At 41.6% G+C, this 20767-nt stretch overlaps 1 protein-coding gene across 3 annotated transcripts in view; it reads right to left on the reverse strand.

Annotated features, from left to right (window-relative positions):
• Nucleotides 1–747: 747 nt before the first annotated feature.
• The window catches only part of LOC148017268 (guard cell S-type anion channel SLAC1-like), a 40227-nt gene continuing 20207 nt past the window's right edge, over nt 748–20767 (reverse strand). For 2 of the 3 annotated variants that reach the window (XM_087663141.1, XM_087663142.1), the window contains one exon: nt 748–3112. In XM_087663141.1, the coding sequence (XP_087519267.1) occupies nt 2785–3112 (328 nt within the window). In that variant the 3' untranslated portion in view covers nt 748–2784. The remainder of the gene's footprint in view (nt 3113–20767) is intronic. The other variant, XM_087663143.1, reaches the window with a different exon arrangement.

The following is a 20767-nucleotide window of genomic DNA, read 5'->3' on the forward strand; positions in this document are numbered from 1 at the left end:
TGAGCTATAGAGGGCTTGTTTGGAGTTATAGTGTTCAAGTTATGACAAATCCAAAGATTTAACCACGTGTCCCAAACTTATGCAAAATTCCCATATTCCCCAATATGGTGTTACTCTTTTATGGTTAATCATTCATAAAGGTTTATGGGCAGGTGAATGTGCTCACAAGCTTGGTTTTGGAGATGGCCACTACCCAAGGTGCGAAAAGGAAGTAGACACAATCCATCATGTCTTCTTTTCAACAAAGAGATTCTCAAAATTGTCAAGCATGCCATTAAAACCTATCAATGGGAAAGAGTGGCTACTTGGAGAATCTAATGGTTTACCCATTGAAATTCGGATGTTTATTCGAGCATTTTTCTTATGGAGTATTTGGTTGCAGGGTAATGATACTATTTTAAAAGGAAGTTTCTTTCATGATTTGACCTCCACTAAAGCAGATATTGTCTGGCAGATTGATGCTGAAAGGGATGCTATAATTAAGTGCATAAAGAAGAAGCAACATTTGGAGAGAATGCATGCTGAAGCACAAGCCATTTTGGACACCATAGTTGAAGAAGAAGAGCTCTAGGCATTATCATGGTGATCAAAGATGTTGCACACAATTACTGATCCTTGCTTCCTTGCTACACTCCTTTGCATTTGCTTGTACTGCCCTTTGTACTTAGCCTCATCTAGTCTACATAAGTGTTAACTTTTAAGTCTCTTTCAAAACTATGTACTTGCTGGCCTCTTGATTACAAAACTGCTAAGCTCACCTTTTTGCTAAGTCCCAAGAAGCAACCAGCTTGCTAGTTCCCCAGTCATAAAAATATTTTGTCAATAATTTCTGGCTGACTGATTCTCAAAGCCAGCTAATGGCCATGTAATGTCATGTAACTTTCCTTGCTGTTTGATATAATTACTTTCACGCAAAAAGACTAACCATTCGTTCATATTTTAATTTACCTTATCACAATTTAAGTCGCGAATCGATCGGTGTACTCCTGTGCAATCACTGTGTTCTAGATTTTGGACGCAGTCCAGGTACCTTCTTTCTTCAAGCTTCTACATTTTCAACCACACGTCTCATAGATATCACAGTTGGGCGTGCTTTTACATATCAGAGACGAATGGACCGATCGCTTTAAACCGTACTTGTTGTATTTCAATGTTGAATTCTGCATGGGGATGCATTTGACAGCCACAGAAGTCGCATCAAACATCATGCTCTGTCAGAGCAATGTGCTCTGCCTCTTGTGGTGGAGGCTTCTGCAAAGAGCTGGAATGGTCTCTGTGTGTGTGTGTGTTTTTTTTTGCTGGCTTCTTTTTTTCCATGAATCACAGGTAGTAGATTGATGAGAGTGATCACTCGTGATGGCTGTTAGCTATGGCAGCACCGCAGGTCCCTGCTAATCACATGTTCGCTCAGTGAGAACGAGGAAATTGGTCGAACAATTTGTTGGAGAAATCTTTCATCTGTCAACGGTAACAACGTAAGCTTTGCGGACAAAGGTCTCCATGAGCTTCGTAGTCCCATGCACTCGCAGTGGGAAATGGGTGGTTTGTTGGCAGATTTAGTAAAATGGCTCAATAGCTGAGTTGTATCACTGCTCCTGCCTATGATGATGAGAACCAGAATACCTTATAAACCTGTCATGAACTGGGGACTAGAGGAGCATGCCACTGATAGTATGAGCTGGTATTTGCCCCATATCTCACTTAGCTTTCAAGGAGACCATTGGTTGAGCATGCCTATATTTATGCCTGTTATTTTGAAGCTGGAGAGATACTGGCATAAATAAAATAGGAATGGCTTCCACTAAGGAGAAACCCTCCAAGGGTATCTATGGAATATTTTTTAGCAATTCTACAAGATGCTCTGTTGAGTCTTACTCAGACAAGCATGTCTCAAATCAGTTATTCTGTTTTCTCATTGACAATCGCCGACCTATGGGACAGGCTACAGCCCACCTCAACCTTTGTGGCTCTTGCACTTTCAGGGACATTCCCATTCAATGGTCTTGCTTCTGACGAGGTGACATGTGCTATGGCTATCACCGTGTCATGTATGTGGGTTCCCATGGTTCTTGCTCAACCGTGGGACAATGATTTAAAGGGGATGTCGTCCCCTCTAGTGAGTTCTGTGTGTATACGTCTTTTTTGGGAAATGGATCAGTACTGAGTTTCACATAGGTTTTCAGTTTGGATGGATGATGGGTGAGGGGACAATCTCAAAAATCACCATATTGCTGGCAGTTGTCTGAATGTTCGCTAGAAGAAAAGCCTCTTCTCAACCATCTGAAGAATTTGCAACCCATGTCATGTTAAGCCTGAACCAGTGCAAACCATGTTAAACTATCTTAGGGTATTCTTGGAGGCAACTGTTGCAGTAAATTAATATTGAGTTATTAGGCATTGTGGCCATTAGTCTATGGTATATCGAGGGCTTTTAAGATTGAATCTCCTTTAAACCAGAGAAGTGGATATACGAGGTAATCTTCAGGTTTTTCCACGTATCACTTGAGGATAGTATTAGTTTGATTTGCAAATGGTAGGTGGATCCGATTGGCCCAGATATTTGGAGATTTTGTTAGTTGAGGGTTGCAGGGAAAATGCACGAATGGTTCTCCCCCCTCCTGATCAATAATAATTGTCTATTGCATCTGGAAGAAAAGCTTCACAGTATTGTGAAGTAGAATAGGGGTCTTACATTCCTCCCTGTTTTGATCATGCTTAGAGAACTATGCTATCCTTTGCTACCATCGCAGTTAGGTTTGCTACCAATCAGAGTTAGGGTTACAACTAGAATGGTGAGTTGCAAGTGTTCTTGAGAAAGAAATGCAAACTAGTTAATGAGGGGTCATCGTTTCTTCTTTTTATCCTCTTTTGCCTCTTTAGCTGCCTCTTGGTTGTGAGTGCTATGGCAACATCATTTGGAAACAATGAGTCTAGGAAAACTCCATGAATCACTGTTGATATGAAAAGACCAAAGACTGTCAGAGCTGAGACCGCAGATAGTATAGCTGCCAAAGACTTTGTTATTGTATTATTTATTTTGTGAGAGTAATGAATAGTTGCAATGGCTGCAGAAGTCATAGGGTACAAGAAAGCCCACCAAGTTATGGAAAATCTGCACATAAACAGGAAGAATGTAAAACTCATTTATTTAATCAGCATCTTGCTAAATTTCATTCTTGTTTTGAACCCTTTATGAAGGTGGATGGAATCTAGATTGAAGCAATAGCACTAACAAAAAATTACAACCTTGAACTTAAAAAGCCCTGTCCACCTAATAGTGAGGTCATGATATCCTCATGTTCCTGAAAACCTTTATTCTTGGAGAGAGAAAGTATTGACTGTTGCTATCAGTGACAAGTGTGCTTTCCATGCTCATGTCATATGAGCAACCTTTCTGCCTAGAAGCTACATAAATGCTATAGCTGAATAAGTTAGACAAGTGCTGTTCACAAACTATTCACTCATGTGATACTTTGAATTTGAAAGAGGACAAGGACTCACAAATCAAGGTCTATAAGTAGAAGTTCAATCTTGTGCTGTAAATCCTAATTTACAGCAGAAATTAGGGATTAGCAACAGCCTTGAGAAGTGTGCTAGAAATTGGAAGCTTGCAAATTTTGACTGAACAAGGCTGAAGCTGTTTTAGCCTATTCAAGTGGAGGGACCAGCTAATAATTGAATTTGTGGCATTTTCCATCTCCATCAAAGCGGGTGAAGGCCAATCGAGTGCCCGAATCAAGGGGCAAAATAGATTGAAGACTTGCTGCTTAATTTGGACAGTAAGGGGAGTTGAAATACCGAAAGGGATTGGGAGAATCCTATTATAAATCAACTTTTTCTTCAATCCAGCTAAAGAAATACCGAAAGGGGCGCCAATCTTGGGGCCAATCGTGTGTGCATTGTCCAAGATCAGTAGGTAAATTTGTATTTTTCAGATTTACTTTTATTGTTTGTTGTTGTAATTAAGTTGTAATCAATGATTTACCACCCTATCCGAGGAGGAAGATTGGTTTCATAGTTCCATTGCCGGGATACCACTCAATCCCTTGATTTGGTGGGCCAAGGCATTTGATTGCAAGTCAAAGCTTTATGCTAGTACTGATTTTTACTCTCAACTGAGAAATTATAGCAATATGTCTTCATATAGTGAGATAGACTCAAGTAGTGATGATGCCTATCGGTATGAACGTTGACATGGGAATGAAGGAAATGCAATGCCTTACCTTGGACAAGGCTCAAACCATGGACAACAAGCTGAAAATGTTGCTGTTGGGTAAGATGCACAGCTTTCAGGGCATGAGGAGGCTGATGACTAGCAAAGTGAAGAGGAATTTGATGACCAGTTCAAGAATCAGATGAGGACAGCAACAAATCTCTTTGCTGAATTGGCAAAGGATCCTCAATTTACCTGATTTTTGAATGCTCCAAAGAAGGACAGCAAAGGCAAGAAGAAGAAGACGTCCTCTACACCTTCGGGACAACAAGATGCACCAAAGACAATGCCAAACCCTTCATTTGAAGCTTTTAAAGATGGTAATGAAATAAAATACTTGGTACCTCTACGGAGCAAGGAATGCAAATGCAAGGCCATCATGGATGTGCCAATCCAATGGATCTTGGACAGCTAGGCGTGCATGCTATGATGGGACAGCCAGGATATTTTGGAAGCACGATTTTTCATGCTATGGTTGGACAAAAACCGCATACGGAAATGTATGGCATAAATTCCTATGGTATGCAACAACCAATGCACGGAGTGCAAGGCCCAATGTATTCGGGTATGGCTGGAAATGTAGACAACGAAGAGGTCTTCATTGCTCCACTTGAGGGTTGTGATTGCTTGGTATGCCATGGTGTCACCATATACATGCAGTGATTGATTCTCGTGCAAAAAAGATCACTATTCAACATAAGGGAAAGGTATTCACACTTGATGTAAAGTTGAAAGGTGAATCTGTTCCTATTGTATTTACAGCTGCCATTTCTAAAGTAATGAAAAATCATCTTTCAGCGTACTTGGTTTTTACTAAGGATAAAGATGATAGTGAGAATGTTGGGAACATGTCTAAGTTAGAGAAGGATCGCATGTCATTTCTGAAAATGTATGCTGATTGCTTCTCTCAGTCGCTTCCAAGGCAGCTGCTGCCCGAAAGGCTAGAATATCATGGCATAGATCTTATCCTTGGAAGTAGCCCACCTAATAAGCCACCCTATAGAGTCAGTGCAGCCCAACAGGAGGAGATTACGACTCAGGTAAATGAGCTGTTAGAAAAAGGGTAGATTCAGCCTAGCTCATCTCCTTTTTGTTCTCCTGTTCTTTTGGTGCAGAAAAAGGATGGTTCATGGCGTGTGCATTGATTATCGTGCTCTGAACAAGATCACAATAAAGAATCACTTTCTGATTCCTCGGATCAATGATGTTATGGATAGATTGCAAGGGGCAACCATATTTAGCCGTATAGATTTGAAAAGTGGTATCATCAGATGCGCATTAGACCAGAAGATGTGCCTAAGACAGCTTTTATGACATCTTTTGGATTGTATGAGTTTCTTGTTATGCCTTTTGGACTTACAAATGCTCCTGTCACTTTTAATCGGATGATGGATCGTATCTTCAGGCCACATAGAGGATTTGTGGACACTTCTTTGATGACATGATTGTCTATTCAAAGAACGATGGAGAGCATAGAAAATTCTTGGATATGGTGTTTAATGAACTGTGTGACCATAGGTTGATTATCAATGACAAGAAAAGTGAATTCTTCTTGCATGAAATGCACTTTTTGATGCATATTGTATCGGTTGATGGTATTCGCATGGACCCTGCAAAGGTTGAAGCAATACGATCATGGCTACCTTTGAGGAATGTGCATGAGATCCATAGCTTCTTGGGTTTATGTTCTTACTACAGGAAGTATGCATGCAGGTTTGCTGAAATTGCATCTCCATTGCATGCCTTGCAGAAGAAGGATGTGCCATTTAGATGGACAGCAGCGGAAATTTCAGCATTTGAAAAGTTGAAGGAAAAGATGACTTTAGATCCTGTGCTAATATTGCCCGATCTAAGGAAGTCATTCATAGTTTAATGTGATGCATGTGGTAATAGCATTGGGGCTGTTCTTATGCAGGACGGCCGAGTTGTGGCTCATGAGAGTGATCAGCTTTGCAATGGCCAAAGACATGAACACTTTGTACTAAGAGATGGATTTCTGATGGTGCATGGACGACTGTGTCACAAAGCAATCAAGACCTAGAGTTATCACGAAAAGTCATGTTCCTTCGTATGCAGGACATAGAGGTATTGATGCCACGGTCAAGGCAGTGAAGCATATCTTTTATTGGCTAGCTTTGAGATTTGATGTAGAACAGTTTGTTAAGACATGCATCGTATGCCTGAAGGCAAAGCACGATAGGCAAAAGATGCCAGGTTTATTGCAGCCCTTGCCTATTCGAGATCGGCCTTGGCAGAGCATTGCAATGGACTTTATTTTTGAGCTTCCTAAGACATCTATAGGGAATGATGGGATATGGACTATCATTTGCAGGCTTAGCAAACAAGCCCATTTCATTCCGGTGATGGGTATCACATTGAAATTCTCATCATCCTTCCATCCGCAGACAGATGGTCAGTCTGAGGAAGCAAATTCCACAGTGTTAGATCTTTTAAGGTGCTATGTTTCAGACCACAAGACACAGTGGGAGCAGTATTTGCCCTTGGTTGAGTTTGCTTACAACAACACAGTGTATAGTTCTATGGGCAAAGCTCCATTTGAGGTGGTTGAGAGTGGCAAGAAGGTATCACCTATTCTGCAAACTAAGGATAAGATCTTTGAGGTTGATCGTTATGTGGAAAACTTGGATGTAGCCTATGCAAATATAAAATATGCACTTTAGAGATCGTAAGAAAAGCAAAAGAGGGTAGCTGATTGCCATAGACGTGCTTTGTAGTTTGCAGAGGGTGATTATGCAATGTGTGTTTTGAAAAGGCAAGGCTGAAAAAGATGAAAGGAAGAGAAAGATTGTATCCGAAGTTGAGTATGAGATACTATGGGCCCTTCCAGGTGTTGGAGAAGATCAACGATGTGGCATATCGGTTGAAATTACCTTCACATTGGCGGATACATAATGTCTTTCACGTCAGTTTGTTGAGGCCTTTTCATGGTGATGTGCTAGAGAATATGCCTGCTTAAATTCAGCCTGAGGTTGAGGCGCTAGATGAGATTTTGGTACCTGAGCAGATTTTGGCGCATAAGAAAAGAAAGGTCAAAGGTAAAGTTTCCAGGAGATACTTGGTGAAATTTTCGAATTATTCACCAATGGATGCCAAATGGATGGAAGAGGATGACTCGGCATACCATTCTCAGTTGTTGCATCTTTATCTAGATGTCTTTCAGTTAGAGCCAACTCATGTTCAGCAGAGCAAGGGTTCGGAGTATTGTGACTGATGCTCAAGGGGGAGATAGCACTTCTCCCCCTCCAGTTATGGACAACTCTCGTATGTAGTGGATCTCGGATGTATTCAGTATGCATCCAAGGTACTTCGCTGACAGTACGTTTGCCATGAGATCACTACTTAGTGTAGTAGTCACTGTGAGATGTATGCAAATGAGTATGAGTTTCACCCGGGCATTGGAACTATACTTTTGCATCGGCTTATGATAAACTTAGCATGAACTTTGTCTCAATTTTGAGACAAAAATTCTGATCAATTTCAGCTCAGTTTTTGATTAGCTTGAGAACCGTTTATGGTTACTTTTTGGATCAGTTGTGCATCAGTTTTTGCACTGATTGTTGGTCAGTTTTTGCAATGAGTTTGTGATCAGTTTGGGGTCACATTTGCAACAGTTTGTGATCAGTTCTCAGATCAGCAAGTGATCAGTTTATGATTAGATTATGCTCAATTTTCAATGGTTTACATCTAGTTTCATGGACAACATCATATGTTATGATGCCATTGATGTTTTAGCCATGGTTTATGCTTGGTTGTGCTATGCTATGGTTTGGTTTTGCTAGATGAGTTGAGCTCATGAGAAATAGACATGCCACATAATAATCTGACAATGTTTTTGAGATTCTTTGTGAGTTTTATGTTATGTTAGGTTGGCTAGTAATTTTTCAACATATGCTGGGCATAGGGATGGTTGAACAATAGTGCACAATGTTGGGTTGACTATGATGCCCTATGGAAATTCCAATGTAGTACTTTGCTTTTGATGCATTTGACAGTGCAATTGAGGACGATTGCAAGGATTTCAAGGGGGAGGATTGTCATGAGGACATGTATTTTTGAAACCTCACTTAACATGTGGATTAATTTTTAACCATATGATTAAGTAAATGTTGCACATGTGAGGTGCAACTGGGGTTAAAGTAAATTTACGAGCTCGGGACCCGAAGAAATCACGGGATGTCAAAGGCAAAGGTTGCTATAAGTTATGCCACACATGTACTTGGTAGTATCTGGTGCCAGTTGTTGGCCTAGGTCATTTATTTGATCATAAGTGTCAGTTGGTGACACTAGAGAAGTGGCGTTTAATGGTACTTAACGCCAATCTGATGGTCAAAGATGGCGCAGAGACACTTGGAAATGGAAGTTGTCTAGCCAATTTAACTATTGGCCAGTCAGATTATTTTTCAGGGCACCGAAATAATTATTAGATTAATTTTTAGTATTTTAAGGCTGAAAATTAATATTTAATTATGGAAAATGCCGGAAAAACCATTTGGGAAGGTTGTCACTTGTCAAAAATGCCCATGCAAGACTGAAAAACGTCTTTAGAGGCTGGAGAGAGGCATTTCTATAAATTCAGCCTGCAAGAGAGAGGGAGGGGAGGTTGTTGGTTTGATTTGCAGCCATTGGAGGATCTTTTGAGGCAGCCAGGGGCAAAAGAAGACCAATCAACAGCAAGAGACAGCATCTACAGACTGTTGAGGCAAGGTAGCAGCAGTAAATGACTGATTTTATTCAGTTCTTTGCATCTATATGCTGTTGTGGCAGGGCAGCAGTTGCATTTGACTGATTTTCAGTCATTCTTTGCGACAAAACTTTGAATTTTCTCTCTCTACAGCTTTCCCTCTCATCTCCCAGCTATTTCATAGCCTTGCTCCGAAGATCTCAGCATTTGGACCCTTGGAGGCTGAGAATTTGCAAATTTCTATGCTGTATTTACAGCAAAAATTAGGGATTAGCAGCAGCCTTGAGAAGTGTGCTAGAAATTGGAAGCTTGAAGACTTCGACTGAATAAGGCTGAAGCTGTTTTAGCCTATTCAAGTGGAGGGACCAGCTAATAATTGAATTTAGGGCATCTTCCATCTCCATCAAAGCGGGTGAAGGCCAATCGAGTGCCCGAATCAAGGGGCAAAATAGATTGAAGACTTGCTGGTCAATTTGGATAGCAAGGGGAGTTGAAATACCGAAAGGGATTGGGAGAATCCCATTGTAAATCAACTTTTTCTTCAATACAGCTAAAGAAATACCGAAAGGGGCGCCAATTTTGGGGCCAATCGGGTGTGCATTGTCCAAGATCAGTAGGTAAATTTGTATTTTTCAGATTTGCATTTATTCTTTGTTGTTGTAATTAAGTTGTAATCAAGGATTTACCACCCTATCCGAGGAGGAAGGCTGGTTTCAGGTGCACATGGAGGTGTATTAAAGTGTGGACAAGCAGCGTGGCATAGACACCAAGTGACATCTAGAGAGAGGGAAGTCACACATACTGCCATGTGGCAGCAAGCTACCACAACAGGGAGCAACTTTGCAAACAGGAAAAAGCAGGCAGAGTAAGGTGGGCAGGAAGGTGACAAGCAGCGTGGCATGAGACACCAAGTGACCTCTAGAGAGAAGGAAGTCACACATACTGCCATGTGGCAGCAAGCTACCACAACAGGCAGGAACTGTGCAAACAGGAAGAAGCAGGCAGAGTAAGATGGGCAGCCAGGTGACAAGCTGGACAGGCTGGACCAGCTGACTAGGCAGGTTGGCGAGGCTTCAGGTTTGACCTGTCCAGCTTGCATGTCAGGCTGCCGAGCCCCTTTTCCCATGCCTAAGATAGATTGTCCAATGCAGATTGGAGGCGACCAGGAGGCTACTTTCCCACAGTACTGCGATGGGTTGGGGAGCCATTACAGTTGTGTATACCCATCACTCATAGGACTCAGATGCATAAAAACAAATGGAGAACATACAGCAGCTGATATCTTTTCAGCATTGCAAGAGAACACTCTTCTTGCGAAGGTCTTGGTGGTGTTATATTGTAGCTTAGTTCCCAGGCCCTTGTACATTCCTCTACTTTGATTTATGCATTAAGATAGGTGCAACACGGTTATGTTAGCAGTCATGTTTGTCATGTAGTGTCATCTCATATTTGTGAGCCTCAATCCAAGTTAGATGAGGACATTAGGAGCTCTGACATTTAGTCTATCATGTGTTTTGACGGAGGAGGCAGCTCTTTCTAGAGCATGCATTACAATGCATTTCTTTTTCAGTCAGTTTTAGGTGTGTTCACATTGGCTGAGGTTTATTTCCAGCCCTGCATTTCTTTTTCAGTGATTGGAGGGTGTACTCACACCTGTTTTTTGTGGCGGTCAGCTCATACTACAGGTAACTGCATTTTCTCCATTTTTTAATGGAGTCGGTTAGATTTTGGCACTCCTACACAGCAGTCGGGTAGTTTTTCTCCATCTTCCGGTGCTGCCTTCCGTCATCAGCCTGATCCGGTACTCTCACTAACGCCTTGGGCTGCGTCTAGGGACCGATCAATCATTGTATTCAGCTTTCTTTCAGAGTTTAGTGCAGATTTCTCCTTCCATTCACTTCTTTCATTATAGTCTTTCTCTTTCCTTCTCTCTCCGTGTTCGTGTTTCCTCTTCTGTTGCGCACTCTCATAGGTTAGTATTAGAAGCAACCCTAGATTATCAATTGGGTTGATGAAGACATTGAGTTCAATGGAAGCTCCTCCAGATCACACTGCATGGTACTTTGCCTTTGTTAAAGAATGGAAAAAAGCAGGCAGTTTCTTACTACTCTAAGAGATTGTGCTGATTCCAAGGTCAAGGCAAACCTGTGATAGGTGTGCGGGTGTCAATATCACCTGCCCAATCTGAATTTGACCAGCCACAAAAGTGCAGCTCCATCTCCATAGAGAATCCTAGGTGAATAAGTGCCCCACACCTACAATACTTGGATTGTGGGTATTGTGCAAGAGGGTTTTCTTCACAAAGGAACTAGAATGCCACCTTAGAGTTCTCTTTTTTCTCTGTTTGTGTTTGTGTTTTTGCATTTTGCATTTTGCATTTTGCATTTATTGCATTAACGTTTGAGTTATTGTGTTTCAGATGTGTTCATACATTTTGTGTTTTCTCTATGCAAACCCTAGCATATCTTCACACCTTCCATGTTACCTTCTCTTCTCCCTCCCCACCCTTGTTTCCTTCTCCACCTAGTCCCCTACCACCCGCTTCACTAGTGGTTCCCATTTATCTTTTCTCCTCCAAAGGGAGGGTCCAATTTTAGTGGGGAAGAAGGGTGCCCTTCAAAAAATAAAAAGCTTCAAAGGTTCCCAAGGCTTCACCACCTCCTTCATAGGATCAATCTATCACCATTTCTCTATAGGTTCAAAAGCTTATGCAAGATGCACGTGTTACTTCCTTTCCAAAGACCACTGTTGAACCTCAAAGATTAGCACGTCTTCAACTGCTTCAAGAAGAGAAAGGGCATTCATTTTGTGTAAACTATGCCCTTAAGACAACACTATGGAGGATTGGGAGCCTCCCAACATTTAGGAGGCTTTTTCACAAGAAACTTGCCTCATGCTATGTAGGAGGAGCTCAATTTATTTGAGCAGAATCAAACTTAGTAGTTGGTTTTGCACCCTCCACAGAGGAAGATCATTGGTGTTTTCTGGGTCTACAAGGTCGAGTATTGGGATGACGACTCCTTGGACAAGTATAAGTATTAAAGCTAAGCTTGTTACCAAGGGATTTGTTTGAAAGTCGGGCTTGGATTATGTGAGACTTTTGCTCCAACTACCTAGATGTCTACCATCAAGATGATCCTTAGAGGGTCTTTGTTGGAATTGGTATATGCAACAATGTGAGGGTCTTTGCTAGAACTAGTATATGCAACAATGTAGCTGCTTGAAGATAATGGCAGCTGATCATCAATAGCAATGGAAGGCTAACCGGTACCTATAGACCATGTGGTAGCAGTCGTTGGGGGTTGGACAACTAGTGAAAGGGGGCTAATGGCCGAAACCTGCAAGACGAGGATGGATTGAATGGTGGGCAGTCTGTCTATTTTTAGATGAGAAGGATCCTCCCAAATTAGAGTTTTGCTTATGGGATAGAAGAACACTCTAGAACTGCATATTGTTCAATGCAACTTTTGGTAATTTACATATTTTGGGGCTATTTTAATGAGCCAATTTGTTTGTAATGCATTTTTAGCTCAACACCCTCTCTCAAGCCCAAAACTGGAACCAAGAAGGGACTGGAAGAAAAGCTCAAGTCCATTTTTATCCCAAGGCATCCTACCCCAAAGTAGTCAGGGCATTGGACAAAGGGTGCACATCGGCTGCCCAATGGCCTACCAAGACGACAGAGGTAATGGTTATCTTACCAAGGGAGCCCAAGTGATCCCCATAGAGAGTCCAAGGCATCGGACAAAGGACGTGCGTTTGCTGCCCAATGGCCTACCAGGGCTTGCAAAGGCAAATGGAACCACATTGAACTTTTTTTTTTCTGGCGGTGGAGAAGATATAGTTGCGGCCCATTAAGTAATTGTGCCCTAGGGAGAGAATGAAAAGGGATAGTTAGATCTAACATATCACAAAATAGACAAACTATTCAACCATCTGTGGATGTCAGTGAATGACGAGGGAAAGGGGTGAAAAAATATGGTGGTGTGGTGATAAAGAAGCGCCAATGGAGATAGCTTAGGATCTGCTCAGGGTTACTTTGCACAATGAGGTGCAAAGAGTGATCCTACATAATGAGATGCGCATACAGTAGGTGCCATTTGGATAATGTCCCTTGTGGGGAAATTGTTTACTTTTCCTTGTACAAAGATGATGATCATGCAATGCAAAGGGAAGGTACAACAAGGAAGGGAGGTATTTGTTGAAACCTATAGAATACCAATGAAGGATAGGACCCCCCTCTCAACCATGGATATCGATGCCGAAGGAGGAATAGGAACCTTATGTCGGTTTTCATATGGTGCCGAGAACCATGATGAATTTGATGATGAAGGTAGACCTAACACTCGTTAGCTGGAATAGCCAAAGGAGAATCAACCGTCTGAGTATACGGAATATGCCTGTACTTGATCTTTGGAGAGGCCTCTTGTACTGACTAAGTGGTGTAGGTAAGCCCAAATCTCAACCTCAAGAGATGACTCCATGCTAGTTGAAAAAGGATAGTAGTCCACCATGCAAATTGATCGAATGGATAAAGGAGGAAGACTTGACCCCCCTATACTCTATCTTAGGAGATGGCTCCAATGTTAACCACAAGTGTTATAGAAAGGCCTAAAACTCCATCTTGAGAGATGGCTCCTATGCCAGTCAAGAATGGGAAGACACAACCACCAATGTAGTAGTCCATCTATCATGAAAGAATAAACTAGAAGTGTAGAAAATGATGGTTAAATGATAAAGGCACCTCAGTTGAAAGGAAATAAACATGGTTGCCAAGGGAAGAAGGATGCCCAAGATCCGATCTCGAGAGAGAATATATTATCTTCATCTCTATGCTAATGGAGGCAATACTCATCAAGGCAAATAACTGAAAGATAAACCTTTAACAAAAGTAGGACTTGCAATGTTAGTTCTAACTAAAATACAAAACCCAAGATGAAAGAATCAAAAAAGAAATTTAGAGTTTCATATTGAGATGCTTTGGATGTTGCTATAAGAAGGCTTAAAGTGAGTGTAGAATGCAATGGAAGACTTAAAAAATAATGGCTAAGCCTAAAGAAAATGTAGCCTAAGTAGCTTAAGGTGCCTAAGGATAACCTAGGACTTCTAACAAACTAGCCTAGGGAAGGGTAAAGGACCAAACCAATTAGAGATACTACAAGGCACTGATTGAGGGAGAGATCCAAGATTCACTGCATTGGTGGTCAGCCACTGATGACCACGGATACCAGGGGGTGGAGAAACTATGCTATCTCCTTAGGGAAGACCCTCTCTTAACCTCCTTGGAGTGGCACTACCATTGTCGGAAGGGATTGAGGTTGGTTGAGGAATAGGGATTGGATTCAGCTTTGGTGTGGGTAGAAGACCCTTAGCTTATGATGAGGTAACTTTGGGTGTGGGTCTAAGACCCTTGGCCTTTGAGCGACAATTGTCATCTACATGGCCTAATTTTTGGCAAAATGTACAAAACCTATTCTTTTTAGGCAATAAGTGCCAGGAGAGTCTTTGTGAGGGTATGAGTGTACCTCTTTCTTTTTCCTTTAAATAAGGAGATTGACCATCCGTATCGAAACATGGTCCATATTTAGGGTCAATTAGGGAAGGCGGAATTGGGTCTAAACGTGGAGGCAATTCCTTTCCACTCATTTCCTTCAAAGGAGGTGAGTCATCAGCACAAGATGGGCATTCATGCATTTGAGCAACCGAGGATGGTGGTACAGTGTGTAGGAGGGGGATTCCCCACACAACAGAACTAGAGGATAGAGTGTTACACACTCGCGGGTGTGTAAGGCATAGTGTTAAAGGGGGCATGCCCGCTAACGATGTACTAGTGTATAGAATGGTATACCTTTGAGCATCTAGTGATGGCCTAAAACCTTGATGTGTATCAAAGACAATGTGTGCTAAGACCGGATAACCTATTGTAGGACTAAAGTAAGGATCTAGATTGAAAGAAGAGGAATCTAAATGTGAAGTAAATGTAGGAGGAAAAGGCGGAAAATGTAAAGGTGAATGGGGAGCACCAAACTCATACTCGAATGAAACAAAGGATAAAGGATTACCTTGTGGAATACATCTTAATCTGGAGTGGGTCTCTATGGTGACTTCCAATTAGTTTCTACATAATTGAAGTAGTATAGACAAAACTAGACTCACACAAAAATGGATTGTACTAACCTTCCATTGTGTTTGATTTGCGAAGAGTTTGAGAACTTTTGGCCGTCCCGAGTGGATAGTCTTTCCTCAACTGAGAGGCGATCAGTCTCGTTAGCAGAGTGCTCCAATTGAGATGCACCTTGTGAAGGAGTATGAGATGAAGAAGAGTTGAGCCTTAGGGTAGTTGGAGAAAGTATTAGAGGATTCAAAGATGGAGTCGTGGGAGCCATCATGAATTAGTTACGTGTCATTCCTATTTTTTATGCAAAATCAAGCTCTCCATGACAACCACAGGATACTCTTTAAAAGAGCACCAGCTTTGATACTATGTGAAGACATACTAGGGTTTGCATAGAGAAAGCACAAAATGTATGAACACAACTGAAACACAATAACTCAGATGATAATGTAATAAACACAGACCCTAAACACAAAATGCAAAATGCAAAAACACAAACACAAATAGAGAAGAAAGAGAACTTTGAAGTGAATAAATCAATGCTGCAAATGAGTGAGAGAATGTATAGGATACTAAAAGGCTAGAGTTGTCCAATAGCTGGTGGCTATGGTGGGAACAGGTTGAGGGAGGTGTCGACATGTATTTGTCCACTGGAGACAGATCCAGTGTGTAGTAACCACCAATTGAATCAAAGGCTGATGAAGAAAAGTGCTGAAAACACAAGAATGACGTGCTGTAGATGCAAACACAAATCAAGCAGATACTTGAAATGGAAGGGTAGTAGAAATTAGAATGCAGACGTCTTTGGGGCTGGAATTGGTAACACAGCAATGTAACCACTTGAAGATGATGGCAGCTGATCACTAGCGACAGTGGGAGGTTGGGCAACAGTTGTAGACCGTGTAGCAACAGTTGTTGGGGGTTGGACAGCTAGTGGAAGAGGGCTGATGGCCGAAACCTGCAAGACAAGGATGGGTTGAAGGGTGGGCAGCTTGTCTATTTATAGATGTAGAAAGATCATCCCAAATTAGGGGTTTTCTTATGAGAAAGAAACTCTCTAGGACCATGCACCATTTAAATAAACTTTTGGTAATTTACATGTTTTGGGGCTGTTTTAAAGAGCTAATCATTTTGTAATGCATTTTTAGCTAAATAGAAGGTAGAAGAGGGGCATCAATGGCCAGCGGGTGAGTGGAATCTGATCAAGAAGAAGAAGAACCACTGAAAGGTGCACCATCTTAAGGAGAGGAGACAAAGAATAGAGGGATTCTCGTGAAACAATCTTGACTCACAACCACCTCTTGTGAGGCAGGGTTGAAGAGCCTATAGCTTTTGGTTTACTAATTGTAGCTAATGAACATGTGGTGCTTGGATGTGGCATCCAGCTTCCCTCTTTTGGTGTTTATTCACATGTATGCAGGTTGTAAGGAAATGCTAGGAAAAACACAAAGAAATGCAAATGTGTGACATATGATAAAACCTGATGAATGCTCAATGAAGGTGAGGGTATATAGAAATGATGAATGATACAAAGGGGCCTTGAACTAAGGTGTCTCAAGGTTCGGGGCAGAGGTGAGTTGAGAGTGGTGTTGGAGATGCTGAGAACAGCTTCCAGGGTTCCCAAAATGCAGCAGCAGCAGGTCAAGGGAAATGATGATGTGGGGTGGAGGGAGTGAAAAGCAGTCCTCCAAGCAGCAAGGTGTCATAGGAGACTTGGGGCAGCAAAACACAGGTGATATAGGCTGAAATGCAGCCTAATCTGAATCATGTGATGCAGATGATGATGCCATCAGTAGTCCTCATGGCAGCTGTAAACACAGGCTGCAGGACATGTGGCACTTGCTGCAGGTCCTGCAAATGGTGATGATTTTCTGGTATTGTAGGTGCTAGGTTGTTAGGGCTGGTGACAGCTCCTCTAGGCAAGGCGGCAGCAACAGAAGGCTGGGTGCAGCCTTTGGGGATTGGTGTGGCAGCAACCAAGCAAGGTGGCACCTCTAGACTATGGCTGGCACCACCTCAGTGTGGCAGTGGTTCTTGAAGAGGGCATGCCAAAAAGGGAAGGTGGTAATGGCTAAAGGATGGAGCGTAATGATGATAATGATGGGGGATGAAGGATGGATGCCCACATGTCTTTTTATAGGAGATTTTTGGACGTTTATACTATTGTCCAAAAATAAAAGCCTTTTTAAAAAATAATTCTTTTCTAAGGCTTTTTTTTGTGGAGTTAAATAGGCCGAAATGCACGATAATTTTCTTGTAATGGAGGCCTAAATTTACTCGCTCAACACCCCCTTTGAGGCCCAAAAAAGTGCCCAAGGGAAAGAGAATATGGCTTCACCCTCATTCACCCAAAGGTCATCAAAATCGTAGTGCTGATGGATATCTTATTTTGGGTAGCCCAAGTTAATGAGCTTATGATTGATTTATTTAAATGAAAAAGGCAAAATGGATAGTAGAATACTGTATAAAGAACAATCATGTGGCAAGGATGTTGAAGATGAAGGCCAAAAGTCCAACGAGGTATAGAAGAGGAAAGCTGCCAATGCTATGAATGTGATTATTATGCATAGGAATCCAAGTGGGCCACTCTTTGATGAGGTAAAACAAGAGCATATAAGGGTTTCATTTGAAGGGAGCCCAATAGGTTTTCATTCCTTTCAAATGGCCTATTCCACATAAACATAATGAAACACATGGGTAATGCAAGGTGTAATGCAAAATGGGATGCATGAATGCAACAGGTGTTGCTTGAGCAATGCTCTCATAGGGGAATTGTTGACATACTCAAGGTGCTTTCGGTGGAGATATGCTAGGATTTGTAAAAGAAAACACTGAATGTATGACCACGATTGAAATATAGCGAACTCAAACACAAATGCTAAATGCTATAGATGAATGAAAGAGAGTACAAAATGCTGAAAGGGAGAGTTGTGCAACAGTTAGTGGCTCTCGTGGAAGTAGGTTAAGAGAGGTCTTGATGTGTGTTCTCCACTAGAGACGAATCTCAAGTGCTCTAACCACGAGTTGAAGAAGAAGCTAATGAAGAAAAGTGTTGAAAATGCATAAATAACCTGTCGTAGATAATGATGGTGTCAGCAAGTTGGGGCAAAATGTAGTCTATAAGAGTTGCCAAGGCGAAGGTTCATGGCTAGATATGACCATAGCAAACAGGCTGAATGAGGCACCTAATGGATGGAGGCTAGAAAGAACTGGGATAGCCTACAAACAAGAAATGATTAGAGTGGTTGAGTAGCCTCCTATTTATAGATGTAGATTCTCCCAAAGTTTGGGTGTTTGCTTATGGAACACAGAAACTCTACAATCCGTTCCCATTAACCACTCGAGCATCGACCCATAGATATCAATTCTATGAAAAAGAACGGGAATGGAAGTTGCCTAGTCAATTTAAGTATTGGCTAGTCAGATTATTTTTCAGGGCAGTGAAATAATTATTAGATTAATTTTCAGTATGTAAAGATTGAAAATTAATATTTAATTATGGCTAATGTTGGAAAAACCATTTGGGAAGGCTGTCACTTGTCAAAAATGCCCATGTAAGAAAATGCCTTTAGAGGCTGGAGAGAGGCATTTTCAGGGTATTCAGCCTGCAAGAGATGGGGGAGGAGATGCTACTGGTCTGATTTGCAGCCATTGGAGGATCTTCTGAGGCAGCCAGGGGTCGGAGAAGACCAATTAATACTAGGTGATAGCATCTATAGGCTGTTGAGATAGGGCAGCAACAGTAAATGACCGATTTTCTTCATTTCTTTGCATCTACAAGTTGTTGTGACAAGGCAGCAGTTGCATTTGACTGATTTTCAGTCATTTTTTGACAAAACTGTGAATTTTCTCTCTCTAGAGCTTTCTCTCTCATCTCCCAGCCATTTCAGAGCCTTGCTTTGAAGATCTCAACATTTGGACCCTTGGAGGCTGAGAAATTGCGAATTTCTCTGCTGTAAACCCTAATTTATAACAAAAATTAGGGTTTAGCAGCAGCCTTGGGAAGCATGCCAGAAATTGGAAGCTCCAAGACTTAGATTCAATAAGGCTGAAGGTGAATTTCAGCTAAATTCAAGTGGAGGACTACCCAGCTTGGGGCATTTCCATCGTCTATGAAGTGGATAAAGGCTGATTAGGTGTCCGAATCAAGGGGCAAAATAGATTGAAGACTTGCTGGTTACTTTAGACAGCAGAGGAAGTTTAGATTGCGAAGGGGATCGGGAGAATCCCAGTGTAAATTAACTTCTTCTTCAATAAAGCTAAGAAATACTGAAAGGGGCGTCAATTTTAGGGCCAATCGGGTGTGCATTGTTCAAGATTAGTAGGTGAATTTGTATTTTCAGATTTGCATTAATTGTTTGCTGCTGTAATTAAGTTGTAATCAGGGATTTACCACCCATCCACGGAAGGAAGGCTGGTTACATCTTGCATTCCCTTTGGTGCAGCGAGGAGCAGTACACTAGCGAGGAGTTAAGAGGAGGGCTTCATGGAGTACATGAGGTGCCTCACAGGGGATGATATAGATATGATGAGGAGAGTAGAGGACGATTTGTTGGCATTCCGCAATTATTCTCTTCATTTTGGCTGACCCACAACTAGGCTTTGAGAGACACAGCTTCAGCCTGTCTCTTGGTGGGAGAAATATGGCGATTGTGCTTCTACTTTGGTATGTGACTAGTGACTGTTATATTTTGAATCTTGATTATCTAATGCATTATGCAACCTAGATAACAGGTTCTATAATCTATTGCCCACTCAAATGTTGATTTTAGAGCTTACATATTAGCAATTACCAATTACTTAACCTCAATCTTTTAAATTTGAATAGAAATGCATTGCCATTCGGGTCCTCTCGAAAGATTGTAGTTCACGGCCTACTGAGAGGAACTGGAGCACATGGGCCCTGTTCCACACCAAAAAGAGAAACAAGCTCACAACTGCCTAACTGGAGCGTTTAGTGTTTTGCCATTGCAATCTCCAACTTCTTGAGAGGACCGCTCTGTTACTTGAGCCTTCATAAGTAATTTCGTAATGATTAGTATTATGTATAATTAACTTTTTAACCTTGAGTCCTTGACACTTGACATTGCTAATTTGCTTGAAAGTTGGATTGTAAATTGTGATATGTATGAATATTGAACATGTTGAATCTTCTCTCATATGATATATCTTTGTCTCGTTTACCTTTACAGGTGAATGTTTACAAGATTGATATAAAGAAGGTGCGTAATATCTCGCAGATGCCGCAGGAGGAGTGGGATATCTACTCCATGCTCTATGAGGAGCTATCAGCACCGGTGCATGAGACTTGTGTACGGAGGAGGGTTAGAGTGAGGGCGACACGTGGTCGTGCATCAAAGCGTGGTCGGGCAAACCACCTTCATATGCTCATCTGAAAGTGTATGGCTGCGAGGCTTTTGTGCACATTCGTAAGGAAAAACGCAACAAACTTGAGCCAAAGTCTTGTAAATGCATTTTCCTAGGATATGGTGACGAGGGTGAAATGGGATATAAATTGTGGGATCCCGAGAAAAGGAAAATAGTACGCAGCAATGACGTTATCTTTCGGGAAGATCGCATGCACAAACAACCCAAAAAGACTAAGGAGGTCCGTAGGGTTGTATTCCGGGAAGAAATACCTTTTGGACAGCAAACTGTGCCCGCTGTACAGCAGCAAATACATGCTGTAAATGAACCTGTAAATGCAGGAAATGATCAACTAGCTATTGCCCATGAA

The sequence above is a fragment of the Lygodium microphyllum genome, chromosome 22 (genome assembly GCF_053477565.2).
Source record: "Lygodium microphyllum isolate KBCC chromosome 22, Lygodium_microphyllum_v1.1.10, whole genome shotgun sequence".
Taxonomy (NCBI): Eukaryota; Viridiplantae; Streptophyta; class Polypodiopsida; order Schizaeales; family Lygodiaceae; genus Lygodium; species Lygodium microphyllum.